The sequence below is a fragment of the Lepidochelys olivacea genome (assembly GCF_965140295.1).
Source record: "Lepidochelys olivacea isolate rLepOli2 genome assembly, chromosome: 8".
NCBI lineage: Eukaryota > Metazoa > Chordata > Testudines > Cheloniidae > Lepidochelys > Lepidochelys olivacea.
In genome coordinates, this window is record NC_140418.1 from 45,155,001 (window position 1) to 45,174,405 (window position 19,405).

General features: G+C 42.4%; 1 protein-coding gene across 1 annotated transcript in view; it reads left to right on the plus strand.

Moving 5' to 3' along the window:
• The window catches only part of TADA1 (transcriptional adaptor 1), a 35,898-nt gene that overhangs the window by 7,890 nt on the left and 8,603 nt on the right, over positions 1–19,405 (plus strand). Inside the window, exons 2-6 of the mRNA XM_084636066.1 lie at positions 1,686–1,777; positions 2,218–2,283; positions 15,107–15,204; positions 17,364–17,573; positions 19,158–19,309. Of these exons, the coding sequence (XP_084492192.1) occupies positions 1,686–1,777; positions 2,218–2,283; positions 15,107–15,204; positions 17,364–17,573; positions 19,158–19,309 (618 nt within the window). The remainder of the gene's footprint in view (positions 1–1,685; positions 1,778–2,217; positions 2,284–15,106; positions 15,205–17,363; positions 17,574–19,157; positions 19,310–19,405) is intronic.

The window sequence follows — 19,405 nt, forward strand, 5'->3', positions numbered from 1 at the left end:
TCTCTTCCTAAGTCATGTGCCCCAGCTCCCTAATCATTTTCATTTCCCTCCTCTGGACTTTTTCCAATTTGCCCACATCCTTTCTGTAGTGGGGGGCTCAAAACTGGACGCAATACTCCAGACGTGGCCTTACCAGTGCCGAAGAGAGGGGAATAATCACTTCCCTCAATCTGCTGGCAATGCTTCTCCTAATGCAGTCCAATATGCCGTTATTCTTCTTGGCAACAAGGGCACACAGTTGACTCATATCCAGCTTCTCATCCACTTGTAATCCCCCGGTCCTTTTCTGCAGAACTGCCGCTTAGCCAGTCGGTCCCCAGCCTGTAGCAGTGCATGGGATTCTTACCATCCTAAGTGCAGGACTCTGCACTTGTCCTTGTTGAACCTCATCAGATTTCTTTTGGCCCAATCCTCCAATTTATCTAGGTCACTCTGGACCCTATCCCTTCCCTCCAGCATATCTACCTCTCCCCACAGTTTAGTGTCATCCACAAACTTGCCGAGGGTGCAGCCCATCCCATCATCCAGATCATTAATGAAGATGTTGAACAAAACCGGCCCCAGGACTGACCCCTTGATACTAGCTGCTAACTAGACATTGAGCAGTTGATCACTACCTGTTGAGCCCGACGATCTAGCCAGCTTTCTATTCACCTTATAGTCCATTCATCCAATCCATAATTCTTTAATTTGCTGGCAAGAATACTATGGAAGACCATATCAGAAGCTTTGCTGAAGTCAAGATCTATCGCGTCCATCGCTTTCCCCATATCCACAGAGCCAGTTTCTGCATCATAGAAGGCAATCGGGTCCTTAAGCCAAGGTCCTTTAAGTTTCTTCTCGTAAGTTAGGTTTTCCTTTCCTCTAATAGTAGGCCTTCTCTGTACCTGTTCCACTTTGAATTAATCTGTCTTAAACATGGGAGACAAATTGCACAAAGTACTCCAGGTGAGGTCTCGCTGCCTTGTATAATGGTAATAACACTACCCTACCTCTACTGGAAATAGCTCGCCTGATCTATGCTAGGATTGCATTATCCTTTTTCACAGCTGCATCACATTGGCAGCTCATAGTCATCTTTGATCAACCAATACATCCAGGTCTTTCTCCATCTCTGTTGCTTCCAACTGATACACCCCCAGCTTATATTAAACATTCTTATTGTTAGTCCCTAAATGCATGACTATTACATTTTATCCCCTAAGAACATAAGAGCGGCCATATTAGGTCAAACCAAAGGTCACGTTGTGAAGGCAAAGTCTATAACAGGGTTCAAAAAAGAATTAAGTTCATGAAGGCTATTAGCCAAAATGGGTAGGGATGGTGTCCCCAGCCTCTGTTTGCCAGAAGCTGGGAATGGGCGACGGGATGGATCACTTGGTGATTATCTGTTCTGTTCATTCCGTTTGGGGCACCTGGCATTGGCCTCTGTTGGAATACCGGATACTAGGCTAGATGGAGCTTTGGTCTGACCCAGTAGGGCCATTCTTATGCAACCCTCTCTGTTTTCACTGAAGTTATACTAAAACATTGTTTCTTATTAGATTTTTCTAATATGATACAAAAAGCTACATGTTGGATCTGAACTACATGACTGTCCATTTAAGAAATGGGAGAAAAGGAATAGATATAGTAGGCAAAGCAATGTTGTTTACAGTGCTTAATGTTCTCTCTCCCATGCACAGATACTGGGCAAACTTGAAACTTTGGTTCAAACAAAAGATCAGTAAAGAAGAGTTTGATCTGGAAGCTCGTAGACTCCTCACCCAAGATAACGGTAAGAGAGTCTCTGGGAGTGTCCCTTTTTCTGTCTTCCCATATTTCTCAAAATACCACATTCTGGGTTAGTTGCTGCTTGCTACACACCGATGCAGCCACATGAAGTGTGACTACATAACTCCCACTGCTTGTCTAGAACTTGACTCCTCTCTTGGGCCACATTATCTTACCACTGCTGAGATTAGGAGCTGCAAAGGAGAAGGTTCTTATTTCATAGAGAGGCTAAAAACCTATGTAAAGGATATCAATTGGGAGGTGTATGCAGCCCATGGAATGAATGGGAAGACATGGCTGTGGAAAGTGTAAACAAAATCACTTTATAAGGTAGCTTCAAGTGTCTGCCTTTGGACTTTGCCTGCCATGTTGCTAATGTGAATCTGTCTTCAAGTAACATTTTTCTTTCCTAGCGTCTGTCTGAGTGAACTATCTTTTTTGCAGTCCATTCTCACAATGATTTCCTCCTGGCTATTCTCACCCGATGCCAAATCCTGGTTTCTGCACCAGGTAAGAGAACAAAAAATTAGTGTGGTGTGTTTTTTTTTTTTTTTTAAATCATACAGCACAACCCTGGGAAGTGTTTGTGGTGGGCTTTGTTTTTAAGTTAAATGCTGTGATTTATTTAGTCTTAAATTGTATGTTGTCTCTTACTATGAACTAGGTGCCGTATGACACAGTGGGGATCCTGACTGAGGCCTTATTACTATTGTAATATAAATCATCTGTAATACAAAATAAGGATTTCATACACTTAACTAGAGACTAGTGCTCTGTATTGCCACGCAAGAGATCAAGGTTTGATTTCTAGTCTCCTGCTTCTTTGACTGTGAGTTCTGTAAGGTGGTGTGCTCTGTGCCCCACCAACCTGCAGGGCTGAGTGAAGGGAGGTTTTGCTCTGTGTTCTCCAGCGATCTGCTTGGCATGATGCGAGAATGATGTTGACAGGTTTTAAAAGGAGACTGAGCCTTTCATCAGGAAGATGGAAACTCTGAGTCACGGAGGGAGGCAGCACTAGGAGAAAGGTTTCAGAGTGGTGTGTGTGTGGTTTCAGAGTAACAGCCGTGTTAGTCTGTATTCGCAAAAAGAAAAGGAGTACATGTGGCACCTTAGAGACTAACCAATTTATCTGAGCATAAGCTTTCGTGAGCTACAGCTCACTTCATCGGATGCATGCTGTGGAAAGTGTAGAAGATCTTTTTATATACACACAAAGCATGAAAAAATACCTCCTCCCACCCACTCTCCTGCTGGTAATAGCTTATCTAAAGTGACCACTCTCCTTACAATGTGTATGATAATCAAGGTGGGCCATTTCCAGCACAAATCCAGGGTTTAACAGGAACGTCTGGGGGGGGGGGTAGGAAAAAACAAGGGGAAATAGGTTACCTTGCATAATGACTTAGTCACTCCCAGTTTCTATTCAAGCCTACGTTAATTGTATCCAATTTGCAAATGAATTCCAATTCAACAGTTTCTCGCTGGAGTCTGGATTTGAAGTTTTTTTTGTTTTAATATTGCGACCTTTAGGTCTGAGATCGAGTGACCAGAGAGATTGAAGTGTTCTCCGACTGGTTTATGAATGGTATAATTCTTGACATCTGATTTGTGTCCATTTATTCTTTTACGTAGAGACTGTCCAGTTTGACCAATGTACATGGCAGAGGGGCATTGCTGGCACATGATGGCATATATCACATTGGTGGATGTGCAGGTGAACGAGCCTCTGATAGTGTGGCTGATGTTATTAGGCCCTGTGATGGTGTCCCCTGAATAGATATGTGGGCACAGTTGGCAACGGGCTTTGTTGCAAGGATAGGTTCCTGGGTTAGTGGTTCTGTTGTGTGGTATGTGGTTGCTGGTGAGTATTCACTTCAGGTTGGGGGGCTGTCTGTAGGCAAGGACTGGGCTGTCTCCCAAGATTTGTGAGAGTGTTGGGTCATCCTTCAGGATCGGTTGTAGATCCTTAATGCGTTGGAGAGGTTTTAGTTGGGGGCTGAAGGTGATGGCTAGTGGCGTTCTGTTATTTTCTTTGTTAGGCCTGTCCTGTAGTAGGTGACTTCTGGGAACTCTTCTGGCTCTATCAATCTGTTTCTTCACTTCCACAGGCGGGTATTTTAGTTGTAAGAATGCTTGATAGAGATCTTGTAAGTGTTTGTCTCTGTCTGAGGGGTTGGAGCAAATGCGGTTGTATCGCAGAGCTTGGCTGTAGAAGATGGATCGTGTGGTGTGGTCAGGGTGAAAGCTGGAGGCATGTAGGTAGGAATAGTGGTTAGTAGGTTTCCGGTATAGGGTGGTGTTTGTGACCATTGTTTATTAGCACTGTAGTGTCCTGGAAGTGGATCTCTTGTGTGGACTGGTCCAGGCTGAGGTTGATGGTGGGATGGAAATTGTTGAAATCATGGTGGAATTCCTCAAGGGCTTCTTTTCCATGGGTCCAGATGATGATGTCATCAATATAGCGCAAGTAGAGTAGGGGCGTTAGAACAACGCTTCCTCAGCTCTCGTCCCCTAAGTCAGCCATAAAAATGTTGGCATCCTGTGGGGCCATGCGGGTACCCATAGCAGTGCTGTTGATTTGAAGGTATGCATTGTCCCTGAATGTGAAATAGTTATGGGGGAGGACAAAGTCACAAAGTTCAGCCACTAGGTTTGCCATGACATTATTGGGGATACTATTCCTGACAGCTTGTAGTCCATCTTTGTGTGGAATGTTGGTGTAGAGGGCTTCTACGTCCATAGTGGCTAGGATGGTGTTTTCAGGAAGATCACCGATGGATTGTAGTTTCCTCAGGAAGCCAGTGGTGTCTTGAAGATAGCTGGGAGTGCTGGTAGCATAGGGCCTGAGGAGGGAGTCTACATAGCCAGACAATCCTGCTGTCAGGGTGCCAATGCCTGAGATGATGGGGCGCCCAGGGTGTGTGTGTGTTTTTGTCCTGCCTCCAGAGTAGAGGGGAGGACAGGAAGCTCGTAGTTGTAAAGTCTTAATTAAAATGATGCCAATGAATTTAATATACTTCTATTAAGTCCCTGCAGCTATCACATTATGTCTGGTGTTACGCTTGTCTGTGGTGTCTAGTGAGTTTCAGTATTGCTGACACCAGAATGCATCTTGAAAGGATGGACCAGTAACTTTAGTCACAAGACCCTTTGAGTGAAAGTGATTCAAACTGCAAATTAGAATACGAGTTTGAGACTGCTAGAAAGTTCAGAGACCGGCATTTTAGGGTGTTGTGCTGAGCCTGCTGTATTGTTTATGCTGACTGCATAATGCAATCAAACCTGGCTAACCAAACACCAAAAGTTCTCCATGTAACTTCTGCTGCTTCTTGGGTTTTTAACATTGGGATGGCTGCAGCAAATACATTGCACTTGGTTTGTTTTATAATCTAAACCTTCTGAATAAAACCGGACAGACTTAACCACAGCCCGACTATCTTTTAAAAAAGGACAAAGTAGTGAACTGGGACTGGGCAGGTCTGGGTTCCATTTCCCAAGAGTGATACAGATGTTGTCATATGTAACGTTGCTCAGGTAGGGCTCAGGCTCTGGTTGGGAGGGGATCTCCACTCCTGTTTAGGCACCTAAATGAGTGGCCAGATTTTTAACAAGGGTTTGCATAGCACTTGACAGCTCCCACTGAGAACAATAGGAGCTGCTGGGTGCTGAACAAGCACACTTTAAAAATCTGGTCCTTCATTTCTCAGTGCCTCTTATCCCCATTTTACAGCTGGGGAAAACACTTCTCCACCTTGTAGGAGTGATGTGAGGATAAATCCATAAAAAGTTGGGAGGCACTTGGATACTACAGCGACAGGCTGTACCTAGACAGACAAAGCATCACATGAGTACTCTGTATTAATAATTAATTAATGTAGAGCTGCTCACATTCTGTTCCAGATTGCCAATTTCAGGGAAGATTCTTGTTAGACCCCCTGAGAGTACTTAGCTTATGGAAATTGCCTCCTTCAGTGTTTTTGTTCCTAGGAAGACTTTCAAAAACTACTTGTGTTTTTGCTTTCACATGCTTGTGTTTTCTCCCCGGGAGGGAAATCCTACTGAAGTGTACATTCAGTTTATAGGGTCTCTGATCCATCTTGATGAACTAAGCAGTTAGTTGTTTTTTAGCTAATCCTGGCTTCTATAGGGCCCCAATTTCTTTTTCAGTAATCTTGGGCTAACAAAGACTTGGAGCTATAGTCATCTACACCTGAGACTGGATAACTTTTTTTTTTTTTTTTTTTTTTTATTAATTATTCAGAGGTGGCAACGTGTTTTGGTTTAAGGGCCAACAAGTCTGACAGACAGGGATGGGTTGACCATGTCCCATTTGCCTCCAAAGAAAGGAGGAGAGGTGAAAAGAAGAAATGTGTGAGAAAGAAAGAGATGGGAATAAAGCGACAACTGAAAAGAGAAGAGAGTGATCAGAGAGATTCTCCTAAGCATTTGTCCTTCTCTATTCTGGCCAAGAAAATAAAATGAAAGAAATAAACAGAATGGGTGGGTTCTTTTCTGTAACACATATCTTTGTAGCTTCATCTGTTAGTACATTTCTTTTCCTTTCTCTGCTCTTGCTGCTGTACACTGTGTGTGTGTGTGTGTGTTGGAAAAGTCTCAAATGCCACCGCCTTCCTTTTGCTGGGGTTTGACTGTACTCTGCCCCTATGGCAAAGCAGTGCAAGCTTGGAGAGAAGCAGCTCTGTTCTCTTTCTCAGCTTGTTGCTTTTGTTAACAAGGCTAGAAGCGCGGCTAGCTCCACAGTGGATCGGTTGTCACAAAACCCTGCCAATGTGACATTGGCAAATCTTGAACTGCACAAGAGTAGTCGTTAAAGTTTCCCATGTGCTAATACTGCTCCCTTCAATGTGTGCAATAAGTATAAACTGTGCTCTAGAAATTAGTAAAATGAACACATGCTGTCACTTATAATGCTACTTCTAAGCACCTCTAGTTATGGAAAGAGATGCAGTTCCTTAATATTACACTAGATGACAACTACCACATATGGCCTGGCTGTGTGGATTTATGCGTGGTAACGCACATGCTTAAAGGAGCAGTTAATGTTGCTCAAGCCTCCTTGGATCTGCTGATATTGTTGCAAATTTAAAATCTCCAGGCTTAACATTATATTAACCTGTTTGCATAAAACCTGATAAGGGAATGGTGGCAGAAGGGCTTAGTAACAACACATGGAATCATATCGTCTGTCTATGCAGGCAGTACAACTGTACTCATCATCTCGAAGTGCCTTGCTAATTCTAATGACTTTATTTTTAGAGAACTTCTGGCTTTTTCCCTATTCACTAATCTTTTTTTTTTTTTAAGTTGTTGGAAAAGGCAGGTTAGAGAGAGAGGTTTTATGCTTCAATCTGACAGCAGGGAGGTCTGGTATTGTTGATTGCTTCCAGGCTTGTGTTCCACACTTGTATCAACCTGCTGAGCAAACTGTCTCCTCTGTCACTTTTGAGGTTCCCAGTTGCTGTGGAATTCTGCTGTCATGACTGAAAAGAGTGAGGGGCAGTCCCACAGCGTAGCTGGGGTTACTTCTATAAAGGCTTTTTTGAGGATAAGAACTGAAATCTTGACCTTGCTGCTGTCTTAAAGTCTGAATTAATGCAAAGAATTACGGCTCTGTATGATGTGCTCTTGGTAACCTATCTTGCTTAGTAAAAAGACCGTAACATAAAATCCCTCCTGGCCAGAGGTACAGAATCCTCTTACCTGTAAGGGGTTAATTAGTTCAATTAACCTAGTTGGCACCTGACCAGAAAATGCTTTCAAATCTGGGGCGAGAGCGGGGAGGTTTTGTTTATGTTCTTTTTTGTTTGTTCCCTCTCTGACAGAGAGAGACCGGGGCAGGAAAAATCATCTGCTAAAAACATACCTGAAAGGACCATCTAAGATTACAAAAATTGTAAGCAAACCAAGAAAATATGTTAGATCAGTGGTCCCCCAACCTTTCTGTGGGGATAGCATATGCCTATTCCCAGAAGACTCTGGCAGATGCCAGACACCCCGCCGCCGACATGCCGCCGAGACACGGCAGCGGCAAGAAGGGTCGCCGTTGAAATGCCTCCTAGAAATGGCAGTGCTTTTCAGTAGCATTTCGGCGGGTGGTTCTCCGGTGCACACAACTGCCCCAGCGGGTGCCATTGCGCTCACGGGCACTACGTTGGGGACCCCGTGTTAGATTATCTTTTGTTTTAGCTTGTGAATTTTCCCTATGCTAAGAGGTATGTAACTGGAAAGCAAAGTCAGAGGGGAATCCTCTGTGTTTTAAATCTTTTTATTTACCCTGTAAAGCTACCTTCCATCCTGATTTTGTAGGTGTGATTCTTTTACTTTTTTTTTTTTTTAAATAAAATTCTTTAAAAACCTGATTGATTTTCAGTGTCCTAAAAAAACCAGGGTTTGGTCTGTGCTCACATTAAACCAATTGGTTAGTATATTATTCTCAAGCCTCCCCAGGAAAGGGGGTGAAGGAGCTTGGGTGGATATTTTGGGGGGGAATAGGGCTCCAAGTGGCCCCTCTCTGAATGTTTGTTTAAATCGCTTGGTGGTGGCAGCAGTCCCGTCCAAGGACAAGGAAAGGAATTTGTGCCTTGGGGAAGTTTTTAACCTAAGCTGGTGGAATATAAGATTAGGGGGTCTTTCATTCAGGTCCCCACATCTGTACCCCAGAGTTCAGATTGGGGAGGGAACCCTGACAGAAGACTACTGTGTTTTTGAAGAGCTGTGGCTCTTTTCTTTTTCTTTACTACTGTTTTTCCTCATGGTATCCCATGCTCACTCATTTTACCCACACTCTTAATTTCTGACCTGCTCAAGACTTCCTTACTTTGTGTTTCTAAAGATTCTCAATGCTTACAGTTCAGTCTTATGCCTTCTACAAAAGAACACCGTGTTACCTTCTACACCTACTAGAATATTGGCTTATTCTACGAAGTGAAGAGCACTTGCATGTTCTGTCTCCCATCCAAATGCTAACCTAGCCCTATGATACGTGGCTTGTGACAGGTCATCCAAGGCTATAGGTCAGAAGAATGCAAGCCCAGTGTATAGGTATAGTAACAGACCTGTGGAAAGAATAAAGAAAAATGGCAAAGCCTGAGGTGGTCTGTGCAGCACAAAGCAAGAGAATTCAGGAGGAAGTAGCTGTCAATGAGTGGGTGAACAGTAGAGCCCATCACATAGATGAGGTTCATTACTTCAGTGCCCCGATACTTGAAGCCTTTAATATGAACCTCATGATTAAGTGCTAGAATACTGTGTGTTAAAAGGTATTCTAAGGGTACAAGGCTCAAGAAAATTAAGAGGAAAGATTAAAACTGGAAACAAAATATTAAGTTGTAGAAACTCCCCCTCATAGTAGCAAAACACTAAGCAGGTGCTTAAATCCTTAACTTTAAGGCCCATCAGCTTCAACAGAATGTAAGCATGTACTTAAAGTTAAATATGTGTTTGGCTGAATAGGGGTTGGGATTACTTGCCTACTTTTGTTGAATAGGATGACTATGTGAAGGGAACCTGTATGTTCAAGAACACTGGCCCAAGGAACACCTTAACCCAGAGATCTGCTTGGGGATTTTACACAGTCAGAAGGTGACCTCTGTAACTGCAAGAGAAAATAAGCTTGGCAATGTGAAGCCCCAAGTTCCATAACTAAACATCCAAATGACAGTGGAGAAAACAGGATTGATGTGTTGAAAGGATAAGCCTTCAGCTGACATTGCTGTAATTGTCTGGAAACATTAGGAAATCAGATAGTGATATCCAAATGCCTGATGATCATATTTACTGACTGAATTCTAAATCAGATTCAGCCCTCCTGGAAAATACTATGGAGGTTCTTCAGGATCCTATGTGGCAGTAGCATAACCAGCTGGATATCTGTGATGATGATGAAATTCTTGTTTTTCATATTCAGCTTCTTTTCCCTCTCTGCCCCTGGGAACACTGAGACAATGGTGCAGGCTTGTAGGAATAAAACAGGTTTGTCTGCTAGGGGTGAGAGAAGTAAAGAAAATGTTCTAGGAATACTATAGAAGCCAAACTATGACTAGCCTACATGCTAAGTAGGTAAAAGAGTAAACTGCTCTGAGATCCTTGATAAACTGTAGAAAATCCTAGAGAAATTAGCACATCCTGAATTAAACAGCAGCACCCAACAAACTCAGATTTAGCAGTTAGCCATGATGTTCCGTGAAACAATTATAAATTTTAAAATGATCAAAATACAAAAAACCACATTCAACCTTTCTCCTAAATTCAACTGACATCTTTAAAATAGCTCATAAACAAAATGCAGAAACAAAATTAGAGGTGTTCGAAGTAAATTGATTTATTTACATCATAAAGAGCATTAATTTCAGTGTCTCTTATTTTTGCTGAGTGGGCAAATAGGACAACTGGCTGTATAACTGAAATAATACTGCTCGATAACAACCGTACTAATTCTTGAGTTAATGATGCAAAAGGTTTCAGGGCCAAGATTGGAGATAACTTTTGAGGAAAAACATCTATAATACCTACATAATAGTAGGTAATGTGGCAAATCTTCAACCTGGCCAGGCCTTCTTGGGCAAAAGTGATTGTGCCTCTCATTGCCAGTGTACATACGTCCCAAATAAACCATAAATATCTGGTAGTTTATAAATATCTTCTTCTCTAAGCTTAATCAAAAATTTCATATATGGAACACCCCACCCCCCCTGAATTATTCCACGCCACTCTCTCTCCTGTCATCCTACATTAGAAAGCCTTGGCATTTTTGGAGTTTAATGCGCTACTCACTCCAATTTCTGCTCCGAAATCAATCATGCATATATGGAGCTACAGTCAGGCTGTGGCTTTCTCTTGTCCCTAGAACCATTATTAAAAACCAGGGCCAGAGCCTAGTTAGGGTTAGGTTTCAGAGTAGCAGCCAGTGTTAGTCTGTATTCGCAAAAAGAAAAGGAGTACTTGTGGCACCTTAGAGACTAACAGATCTATTTGAGCATCCGATGAAGTGAGCTGTAGCTCACGAAAGCTTATGCTCAAATAAATTTGTTAGTCTCTAAGGTGCCACAAGTACTCCTTTTCAGTTAGGGTTAGGATTTCTTAATTTTAAATCTGGAATACTTTCTCTTAATCCAGGTTGAGAGGTTGGGCTATCTAGCAGGGACCCAAGAGGCTGCTCTCTAACCTTCTAAGGTCTGGGAAGAAATAGCCGGAGTGGACTGAGTATTGGCATTACTCTTCTGGTACATTCATGCTCCATATCCTGAGGTGTGGCGCAGAGACAGAAACAGCCCAGTTCTTCTGAATCAGAAGGAATGCCACATACCCTGTATGGGCTAGGACAGAGGTGGGAAAACTACGGCCCATGGGACCATCCTGCCCGACACTTGAGCTCCTGGCTGGGGAGGTTAGCCCTCGGCCCCTCCCCTGCTGTCTCTCCTCCCCCGCAGCCATGCTGGCAGCCCGGCTGGCTCTGGCGGGCGGCGGGGCTGCGAGCTTTTGCTGCTCTGAGTTGCATGGTAGGGGAGCCGGGGGGTTGGATAAGGGACAGGAGGTCCTGGGGGGCAGTTGGGGACAGGGAACAGTGGGGGTTGGATAGGGAGTGGGGTCCTGGGGGGCCTGTCAGGGGGTGGGGGTGTGGTTAAGGGCCTTGGGGGGGCAATAAGGGGACAGGGAGCAGGAGGGGTAAGATAGGCAGTGGGGTCCCCGGGTGCATGGTTTGGGGGGTGGGGTCCCGGGAGGGAGCAGTCAGGGGACAAGGAGTCAGGGGGTTGGCTGGGTCGGCAGTTCTGATAGGGGGTGGGGGCCAGGCTGTTTGGGTGGCGAGGGCACAGACTTCCCTACCCGGCCCTCCATACAGTTTTGCACCCCGATGTGGCCGTCTGGCCAAAAAGTTTGTCCTCCCCTTGGCTAGGAAATACAAATGCGTGGACTTCAGGGGTAAAACCTTTCAAAGATTTTTCCAGAGCTGCCAAATTCCCCCAACATAACTTTGAAATGCTAAAAGCTTTCCTTGGTTTCTGACACGTCTTTAAACACCATTTGTACTAACTTCCCTGTCATCAAATAACGATCACAGAATTGTTAACCCCACCCTAGCGTGTCTGTGTGATATTGTCCGATTTTATATTGTCTGCTCTGCTCTTTGACAAGCTAAAAGTTGCAAAATTGCATAATTTTATTGGCTATCATGTGAAATGTGTGGTAAATCATTTACCTTTCTGAATTTTTATTTTGTTTAATAAAACAAAATGATCACAGCACGATACCGAAAGCCTGAAGGAGGGGCAATGTTATTTCCCTGAACAGCACTGGGGGTGCAGATGTTTGCAGAGTAAACATAAAGGAGCGGATTGGCTGCATATTAGACAGATTATCATGAAAGGGCTGGTAGCCCTTACCTCACAGGAAGCAATCCCAATCTTTGTTCTTTAGTGGGAGCTGCACTCTCAGCCACTCTCAAACTTGGGGCAGGGCAGGTGCCTGATAGTACTACCGGTGAATGAAAAAATCCATCAGATCAAACCTTCTCCATAGCCCCTCCCCCAAAAATAATGGAGTGGGAGCTGGTGCACAAGATTCTGTGAACATTTCAGTAGGAGATACTGACTACTCTGCAGGACTCCCCTTGCCAAGGGTATGTGGTATAAAGTCTGTAATATTGGTCTGGCCAGCAGTGGCAATGGAAATACAAGTAGCTAACTCCTGAGCAGTATCCAAGTGGGCTACTTGGCTACACCTTCTGGTGTGATGTAATATATAACAACCATCCTTGTTGCAACTGGTTTCACTTGGTCCTTCCTCCTCCTTCCGTCAGTTCCACACAGTTGCTAGCTCTCTGTCTGCTTTCTGGGTCTCTGTTTCTTCTTCAACTTTTTCATACTCCCTTGCCCTTTTAAGGATGAATATGACATTTGTTTATTAAGAGCCTGATCTAGTACTTATTAAAGTCAATGGAAAGACTTGCACTGACTTCAGTAAGATCCAGTGGGCCAGACTCTGATACCCTCACTCATGCTGGGTTGCACCGTACTCCACAAAGTTGTCCTCCACTTGTGGCATCTGATATGTTCAGTTGCGAGTAAGGGTATTTGGATCTGGCCCCAAGCATTGGAGCAATATGTTGCTGCAAATTTACCTTTCAGCAAGTTAGCACATAAACTTCAAATTGAACTTTGTTGTTGCCTTAATAGGACTTGAATACCTGCCAGGCACCGGATATTGAAAGGCTAATTGTCATGTCCTGACACAGCATGTTTCTTACAAAACTCCAGAATGTCAAACAATCTTTTCAATAAAAGATATATCTATATTATGCTTACACAATCCCTCTCGTTTCAAAATGACTTACGAACTATAGTCCAGGATGACTCTGCTAGTGAAATGCAGCCATTTCTGGGGATGACGTATGGCAACTGTCAAGTAGAACACAACAGTGCTACACAACTGAACCTGAAGAGTACCTTTTTAGAACTGAAACTGTAGAGGGAATTTATTTAGGCTGACCATAATTCCTAGAGTTGGAATGTGGCCAGGATGCTGACTCTAAGATCCCTACTCTTAAAAAGAATGTCATGGGATCTTTAAGAACCACATATGATCAGGACCTTGGTTTTAAGTCTCATCTGAAATATGGAAAGTACTTAAAGCACCTTAAAGAATCTATCATTAAACACATGAGATACAATGGGACTCTTCATGTGCTTAAAGTTAAGCATGTGCTTAACTGCTTTGCTAGAGGAGGGCCTAGCAGCACAGTTCATCCCAGTGCTACTTTTAATGTTTAAACAATAACACATTTAAACACTTTAACTTTAAGCATATAGGAAGTGTCTGCTGAGCTGCCTGTGTGTGTGGAGAAGTGGGACGGGGTGCTACTGAGAGGGCCTGAATGATACGCATCACCCCTTTCTTCATCCTGCCTACAAAAACCTCTGCGTCCATGGCCCTGAGCAACTTCGTTCTGTCTTCATAGTTTCCCTGAAATGCTCTACTCTTTTCCCTCCCCTTCTACTAGAAGAGTTAAGGTTGCTCTGATGTGTTGCATAGAGAGAAACTTCTAGTCTTTGAGTGTGCAACCCCAGCTTGGTTTAAGAATTGTATATATAACTTCAGTTGGTGACTTCCTTTTGTTTAAAAAATATTTTTTGGGGGGTGGGGCAATATGAAATGATTTGGGTGTAGAAAATTGTTTTTAAAATACATTTTATTCTCTTATTAGTAGTTCTTCCAAATCAACACCATTGTTATGAACTCCTTGGCGTCAGTAGTGTAGGGACTGCTATGTCAAGAAATCCTTGTGTTTTTGAGCTTCTATATGGAGCTCTTACTCCTTGGGGCAGCTATTTCTCAGGGTAAGTAAGAACATATGAAATCCTAGGTATATAAAGGATCCATTAACAGACAATGCAATGTCTGTTATTTTTCCATCCCTCAATATAATTTGAGTTCTCTAAGATGTTTCCCCACATACTGTTGTCCTCAAAAGTTTAGGTCATTGTTTTTAAAATGAAAAGCTCTTTCTGGGTGTAGACATTTGTATACCACTACAGGATTACAAACGGGAATTCCAACCACTAATTCCTTGGTCAGACTCATGTCATGTGAGATAGCTCTGTGAAATATGTTGAATAGTCTGGAGACTCTAGAACTTTCAGGGTCATTATCATCACTAAAACCCAGTGAACACACATCTAGCTTTTCTCTGTATATGATTTTGTAATTTGCATAATAGCAAATACAGGATGTGCCTGAAGAATTAGGATCCAATTCTGTGAGGGTCAGAGCAGTCTCAGCTTCCAGTGGCTTTTATAGGAGATGAGGATGCTCAGCACCTCTCAGGAGTCACTTGGAACTCTGCAGGCTCGGACTTTAACTATGCTTCTCAAGTATCTGAAGTCATACAATCCTTGATATACTGCTTAATAAACGTCTTCAGAAGTCATCCACCAATACAGTGCCTGCCATGTCCTTTTAGGTAGGTGTAGTGTTGTCTAGCCATTATATATATGTGCCTTTGTGATAGCCTCATGCATCTATTGCAGTTTAAAAACATGTTGCAAGAAAGGCACAATATTGTTCAGATAATTTCCCTCTGAAGTAATAGAATTATTGCTCAGATACATGGTTTTAGTAGTCGAGAATAGTAACAAGCCAAATAGTGTAAAATAGAAGTGGTACATACACTTAAATTGGAAAGTATGGAAGTGCTCTTCAGAGGTATCAGAACCTTGTGGGTTTTGTCTTGTTGTTAACTGTATGAACTAAATTATATTGGCTAAAAATTGGAGTGACCTTCCTCTCTCCGCTTTTTTCCCTTCTCTCCTATTTTCAGAGGGTCCTGGGCCTCTGCCGTGGACGGGTGGCTCTGCAGCTAAACCTGGAAAACCCAAAGGAAAGAAAAAGTTTTCTTCTGTTCGGCAGAAGTTTGATGTAAGTTTATATTCTGCAAAGGGTCTCCACTTTGCTAAACACTCTAGAAATGAAGAGCTGGCAACTTGTGAGCAGTAAATGGCCCCTTTGTTAGCTGGGATGGCTAAGATGCTTCACTTCATTCCAGCAGAAGCATTTTTATTAAAGCAATAAGTATTCAAGTGTAATTACCAGACAAGTCTCTTTCAGTCCAGATATTTATAATTTCATGCTGCCCCTGATCTCTTGTTGACTTTAAAAAGCTAAGTGCTTCATGAAGCAAAAGGTCATCGTTCCATATAGTATAGTTACCATTATGCTTGCCTCTTCTTCTCAAATTGACTTGCTGCGTGATCCTGGTTGGGCTAGCCAACTCCATATTGCTTTGGGATGTCTGGATGGGTGCAACACTTTCTTTTAAACAGACCACTCTTAGAGGGCTCCAAGTTTCTTAAGGGAAAATACTTCGGAGTGCCTCTTCTCTGCCTAGGCTTTTCCCCGTGGGGTTAGGGGAGAAACGCCTAGGACTAGGTTCTCATTTACACTAATCCCCTTTTATATTACTCTGACATTCTAAAGGGTCTGTAAGGTGGGCCCACTTGGAGACTGTTTTACACTGCCAGAGTGGTATAAAGAGCATTAGTGTGAGTGAGAATTGGGCCCATAAACACCGGAGAATAAATCTGACACTGGTATAATCTGGCACTGTAATATTCTTTACAGACAGTGGTCTTAAAGAGTTGTGAACCCAGTGGAAGTAGAATTATATTTAGAAATTGCCACAATGATTCAGACAATATTTCTTACTATTCACCCAGTTTTGGCCAAGACTGTAACAGCAATGCATAGAAGCTGCTATTCAGATAATCTGTAGTATCTTCATTTATAAAAATTCACAGTAATCTTTTCGCGCTAAGCAATGATGAGAATCTGGTTAACTGAGTAATACATATGTCTGGTGGTGGACTTAAAACTTGGTGGGTTTAAAAAATGTGAATGTGTATATATACTGTACATATGCATTTTTTTTCAGGAATGTATGATAGAGTAGTACTGTATTAAGGTTTTATCAGGATGAATTTTGGATAGGATTATTTACAAGTAGTGAAGTTAATAATCCCATTAGAGTTAAGATGTTCAGCGATGTTCAGCTGACACCAAAATACTGCTGAGAGAGGAGATTTCTGTTAATGCTCCACTCGATCTCTCAAAAGGACTACCTCTCTGCTGCAAGGAGAGAAGGGGAAAAGAAGTGTCTTCTACTCTATCCTCCTCCTCCTCCTCCTCCTCCCCCCCCCCCGCCCCATGAATAACTTCTGTGCCTGTCCCTGCTATTAGTATCCTCAACAGCATGAAATTGACACAATTTCATTGCTACCCAGGAAGGTCCAAGTAACAGCTGTGAAATTACCAGATTTCATGTTAATTGCACTTTGCTTCTGCTTTCCAAAGACATATGTTTTCTGTTTGCAGAATCAGTTACATTTTGAAGGTTATATCTTTGCAACCAAATGAAAGCTGAAGTGCTCAAAATTAGCAGAACAACTTCCCACTCATTAGTGGTAATATTTTTTTCAATCATATTTAAGTAAACATTGGTTAGATATATGGTTATCCTTTGTAGTTTTGTATAAAGCTTTTATAACCCCCTCTATCTGAGGATATCTGTATAAACATTAACTAATTAAGCATCTGATATTTTGGGGTGACTGAAAAACAGCTCTTTCTGAGGGGAAACAGCCAGCTGTTTAGCAGCACACAGCAATGTTAAGTTGAAAAGGTAAGGTAAATTGAAGTGTAGTTGTAGCCGTGTTGGTCCCATGATATTAGAGAGACCAGGTGGGTGAGGTCGTATCTTTTATTGGACCAATTTCTGTTGATATGAGAGACAAACTTTCGGTTCTGTGTGGCTCAGAAGTTTGTCTCTCTCACCAACAGAAGTGGTCCCATAAAAGATATTACCTCACTCACCTTGTCCAGGTAAATGTAAGACAGGCAGAATATAATAACCAAAGTTGGAACTCAACTAGGCGGCTATGCTTAAAATCCTTATTCTGTTATGAAGAGTGCCTTGTTTAATGACCATGTAAATTCAGGACCTCAATTTCACATCTCCCCTGAAAACCGTACTCACTGCTGGAATTAGTAGTTTTTAAATGAAAAGTGTGTTTGTCTGATAGCACCGATTCCAGCCTCAGAATCCATTGTCTGGAGCCCAGCAGTTTGTGGCAAAGGATCCTCAAGAAGATGATGATTTGAAGCTGTGTTCCCATACAATGATGCTTCCCACGCGGGGCCAGCTAGAAGGAAGGATGATAGTGACTGCATATGAGCACGGGCTGGACAATGTCACCGAAGAGGCAGTGACGGCTATTGTCTATGCTGTGCAGGTTAGAAAAAACAAACCAACAATGTGGTTTTGATTATGCTACTAATAAAAGGCTTTGTATATGGTGAGGCACAACAGTGTGTGAGAGGAAACTAGCTTCACTATATTTACAGGTGACTTATGAGAATCCATGCCATGTGTTTCATAGGTGCCTCCCAAACTGGCACCGAAAGTTATTCCTGCAGCACTTCAGATCATAGTCTTGGCACACGTAAAGGATCTTGTATTTGTGCATACAAAAATATAATTTGCAGAAACTCAGAGTGAAAAATTGTAGGCACAATTTTAGAAGCTGAGTTTGAAAACGTTTGACCTTCAGCTTTTAAAATAAAAGACTTCTTTAACTATGATGGATTTTTAAAATGTATATTCCATTACTAGCAGCGGTTTATACTCCAGATTTATATCCAGAGGCCACAAGATTAGTTTTGAACAGTCCCTTTTTAGGCACGTCAAGCTATTGTAAAACTTGTCTGCTCTTGAAGCTCAAGCAAGGTAGATAAATCATATAGTGCCTAAACCTGAAGTGCTGATTACATGTAATTTCCATTGTCTTCTATGGGAGTTGTGGCTATTAGCATCTTTCAAGATCAGGCCCAAGCAATGCAAGCAACTACTTAAGACTTGTGCTTCTGGGTGCTTACACAGCAGACTCAGAGGCCAGTCTGATCTCCCCATCCATCAATAGGACCAGATGTGGGAGCAACTTTCTGCTTGTTCTTTTCACCCCTGTACATCCCTCTCCAGCTGTTTCACCTCAGAAGTAAGGCCAGCCCTTAATAAAAGCATAGTGTGGCTTTCAGAATAGCTTTAAGTGCAATATTCCTATGCACATGCACTCTCTGATGCTGATTATGAAACCCTTTCTTGTCCTCTACCACAGTGTGCTAGTTAGTGGTGGGAATTTCCTGACATTTAAGAGACATGTTTAAGGTTGGTACCAGGAGATCTCAAATTAGAGCTGTGAGTTTCAGTTCACAGACAAGTGCACATAGTGCTCTGTTTACTGTGCTTGTTCTGCTTTGTGTACAAATAGGGTAAAGAAATTTACACCAATCCTGCTGTCTGAAGGCAGGCGCCCCTGACGTTTGGTACCCTACTGGTTTGCAGAAATAAATCAGGAAGAGAAACATATGAACTTGTGATAGCAAGGAAATCAGCATGCTGGCTTTGTTTTGTTTGGGTTGCCCTCCTGAGGCACTAGGATTTTTATCTGGGTTGGAGATCTGTTTTTTTTCAGGGCTATCTTGATTTTTTTTTTTCCAGATTCAGTAAAAAACTATAAAATACATTCTTTTCCAGATATGTGATGCAGGGGGGTGCTATTTGTATCATCTTCTACTGAATGCACTTCCTTTAAAATAACATTGCCGGATTGTACTTCTAATAATGGAAGCTATCCATACAACAGAATCCACCAGTTAATAGTCTAAAATGAATAGTTATGAAACTGCCTCTATATATGACCAATGGCATTTGTGATGCACTGATTGCAGCGGTATCTAGGTGGAAGGGATAAACAGGCCTATGTGACAATATTGAGAGCGTGCTCCACAAATGGTAAAGGTAACATTTGTCATTACAGAATCACCTTAAGGATATTCTGGCATCTGTAGTATCCAGGAGGAAAGCCTATCGCCTGAGAGATGGTCATTTCAAATACGCCTTCGGAAGCAATGTTAATCCACAGCCTTACCTGAAGAACAGTGTTGTTGCCTATAATAATCTAATTGAATGGTAAGCGAGCTCTCATGGAGCTACCTTGTTCTAAACATAGTCAATAAGTAGTTGGTGTAGGAGACTGAGCATACTGATCCATTTTTTTTTTTAAAC